The sequence below is a fragment of the Scardinius erythrophthalmus genome, assembly GCF_964197995.2.
Source record: "Scardinius erythrophthalmus genome assembly, chromosome: 15".
Taxonomy (NCBI): Eukaryota; Metazoa; Chordata; class Actinopteri; order Cypriniformes; family Leuciscidae; genus Scardinius; species Scardinius erythrophthalmus.
The window spans coordinates 42,287,498-42,289,997 of NC_138235.1; the positions used below are offsets into that span (position 1 = coordinate 42,287,498).

At 37.5% G+C, this 2,500-nt stretch overlaps 1 protein-coding gene across 1 annotated transcript in view; it reads right to left on the bottom strand.

The window, feature by feature from the left end:
- Positions 1-2,500, bottom strand: part of txk (TXK tyrosine kinase) — a 21,953-nt gene that overhangs the window by 19,452 nt on the left and 1 nt on the right. The window contains exon 1 of the mRNA XM_081386958.1: positions 2,431-2,500. This exon is cut by the window's right edge and continues 1 nt beyond it. Within this exon, the coding sequence (XP_081243084.1) occupies positions 2,431-2,443 (13 nt within the window). The 5' untranslated portion in view covers positions 2,444-2,500. The remainder of the gene's footprint in view (positions 1-2,430) is intronic.

Below are 2,500 nucleotides of genomic sequence, written 5' to 3' on the forward strand. Positions count from 1 at the left end.
TTAGTATTTTAGGGGATTTTTTTTTAATACTAAATTATATTTGCGCTGTATTTATAATCCATTTATACACTTTTTAAGCATAGAGCATTACATTTCCAACTTAAACTGTGGTAAATCTTGAATGCTTTAAAGCACAGACTTTTCAAGACGACACTATTGCTAAAGATTATTGCTAAAGTGAACTTGAATTTTATGAATTTTATGTGTATTGTTATGGAAAATGCAGAAAAATAATACTAGAGGAACTTCAGCTCCAAGTTTCGTACGATTCCGATGAAGTAAAAAATTCTAAAAAAACAAAACGTAACATTTTGAGAATGTTTGGATATTTGTGCTGGAAAAGATTCATCAGGAGGTTCTTCATCATGTTGGCGGATCTGTGTGTAAGAGAAGAAGGTTTCTCGAGATCAAGCGTGTGAAGCTGCGCTGCAATGACCATCTGCTCAAACCACAGTCTTCCTGTCAACATGAAGGTGAAGAGACCAGCGAGAGCTCGATCAGCTCCGGACGCCAGCTAAACCACCCAACACACACACCGTGAAGAAACCCTGCTCTGAAGGAGACGAGACGAGGAGCGTGTGGATGGGAAACTGACTGGAGGAGTGGAAGAGGGAGAAACTGGGTCACACACACACACACACACACACACACACACACACACACACACCATCCACCACCATACAAAACACTCAGAACACAACTAAACTCAAACGCAGTAAAAGTGCCATAACAACTTTCATTAATAAATCACTGTCAAACACACACCAAACTATATTCAGACACCTTCAACAATTCTCACATCATCTCCGTTTATTCGCTATAGTTTAGAGCAGTGGTTCTCAATCCTGGTCCTGGGGACCCACAACTCTGCACATTTTATATGTCTCCTTTATCTGACACACCCAGTTCAGTTCAGAGCTCTTTCCTAATGAGATGATTATCTGAATCAGGTGTGTTAAATGAGGGAGATATACAAACTGTGCAGAGCTGTGGGTCCCCAGGACCAGGATTGAGAACCACTGGTTTAGAGAATGGTGATAAAATATGAGCAGAACTCAGTTGATGTTTGACTGGTTTTGTCCGTCCTTCTGTTAGACTGTCTCACACATGAATTATGTTGAATATCTGTCAGCTGTTAAATTTAACTACACAATTAGATAATACCAGTTTAGCTCAACCAATCACCAAGCAATGCTTCATTGTGTTCAGTCTGTGTGTGAAAAGAGCATTAGCAATTAAAGAAAACACACTTCAGCAAAACATGATCAGCTCAAAGTTGTTCTGATCACACTAGTGATGATCTCTGGTGTCTGAATAACGTTTGGTTTGCCTGTAAAGATCAGGAGCTCAGGAACATCCCAGTCGACGGGAACGGTTGAGTCAAGGTTCTCTCAGAGTTATGAACAAACGTTCTTCAGTAACATTAACATTCGTTCAGAGTTATCTGGTCTGTAATAATGTTCTCAAAACTTTAGTGCAAAAACATTATTCATGGAGCGTTTTTTTCTAAGATGTTTTAGTTGGACGTTTTTTAAATGTTTCTACTTGTTTCAGAACTTTCAAAAGTATCGTTCCCATAATGTTTGAAGAATGATACAATGCAATGTTTCCTTAACGTTCACATTACCAAGAAAAAACATTTTTAAAACATATAAAAAACTTGACGTTTTGAATTTTCAGAGAACATTCAGAAAAAAAAATTCATAACTTAATGGGAATATTAGAAAAACATTCTTGAAATGTATTTTTGTTAGCTGGGATTCAGATATTTAGACTTTTTCATTAGTTAAGGTATGTTAATTAGAGTTTTAAAATAAACTCGCTGGTCATGTTGTTCATGAAGATATGTTGAAGAACTCTGAGGTCTAAACAGACGAGAAGAAGAAAGATATCCAGATTCACGGAGCAAGTGATGCCGGAATGATGTGTTTAATGGGTAACACTTTATTTTACAGTGTCATTGTCACATGTTACATGTAGTTACTATAGTAAAACAGTAAATTATGCATAATTACATGCAACTAACCCTCAACCAAACCCTAATCCTATAGTAAGTACATGTTAATTAATATTACTCAGTACTTAAATATATAATTACACTGTAACGATGACGCCTTAAAATAAAGTGTAAGCATTTAGCGTTACCAGTGAAACGTTACGTGTGTGTGTGTGTGTGTGTCGGTGAGCGGAGATCATCACTCCGTTACAACACTCGTATTATTCACTCTCTTCCAGACACTGACCCACTGAACATGTTATTTGTACAGCTGTTCGATCCGTATACATAATGTGAAAAGCACAACATAAACACACATGACATAAACACACACGCACACACACACACACGCACACACACACACACACACTTTCAGTGCAGCATCATTCGTCTGTTAATAATATTATTATTATGTGAAATGTTCTCGTACTCACTGGAGTGAATCATTTTACCGCAGTGAATCTGTCAATCGCGTCTGATACAGCAGACTCAGCATGGCATGTG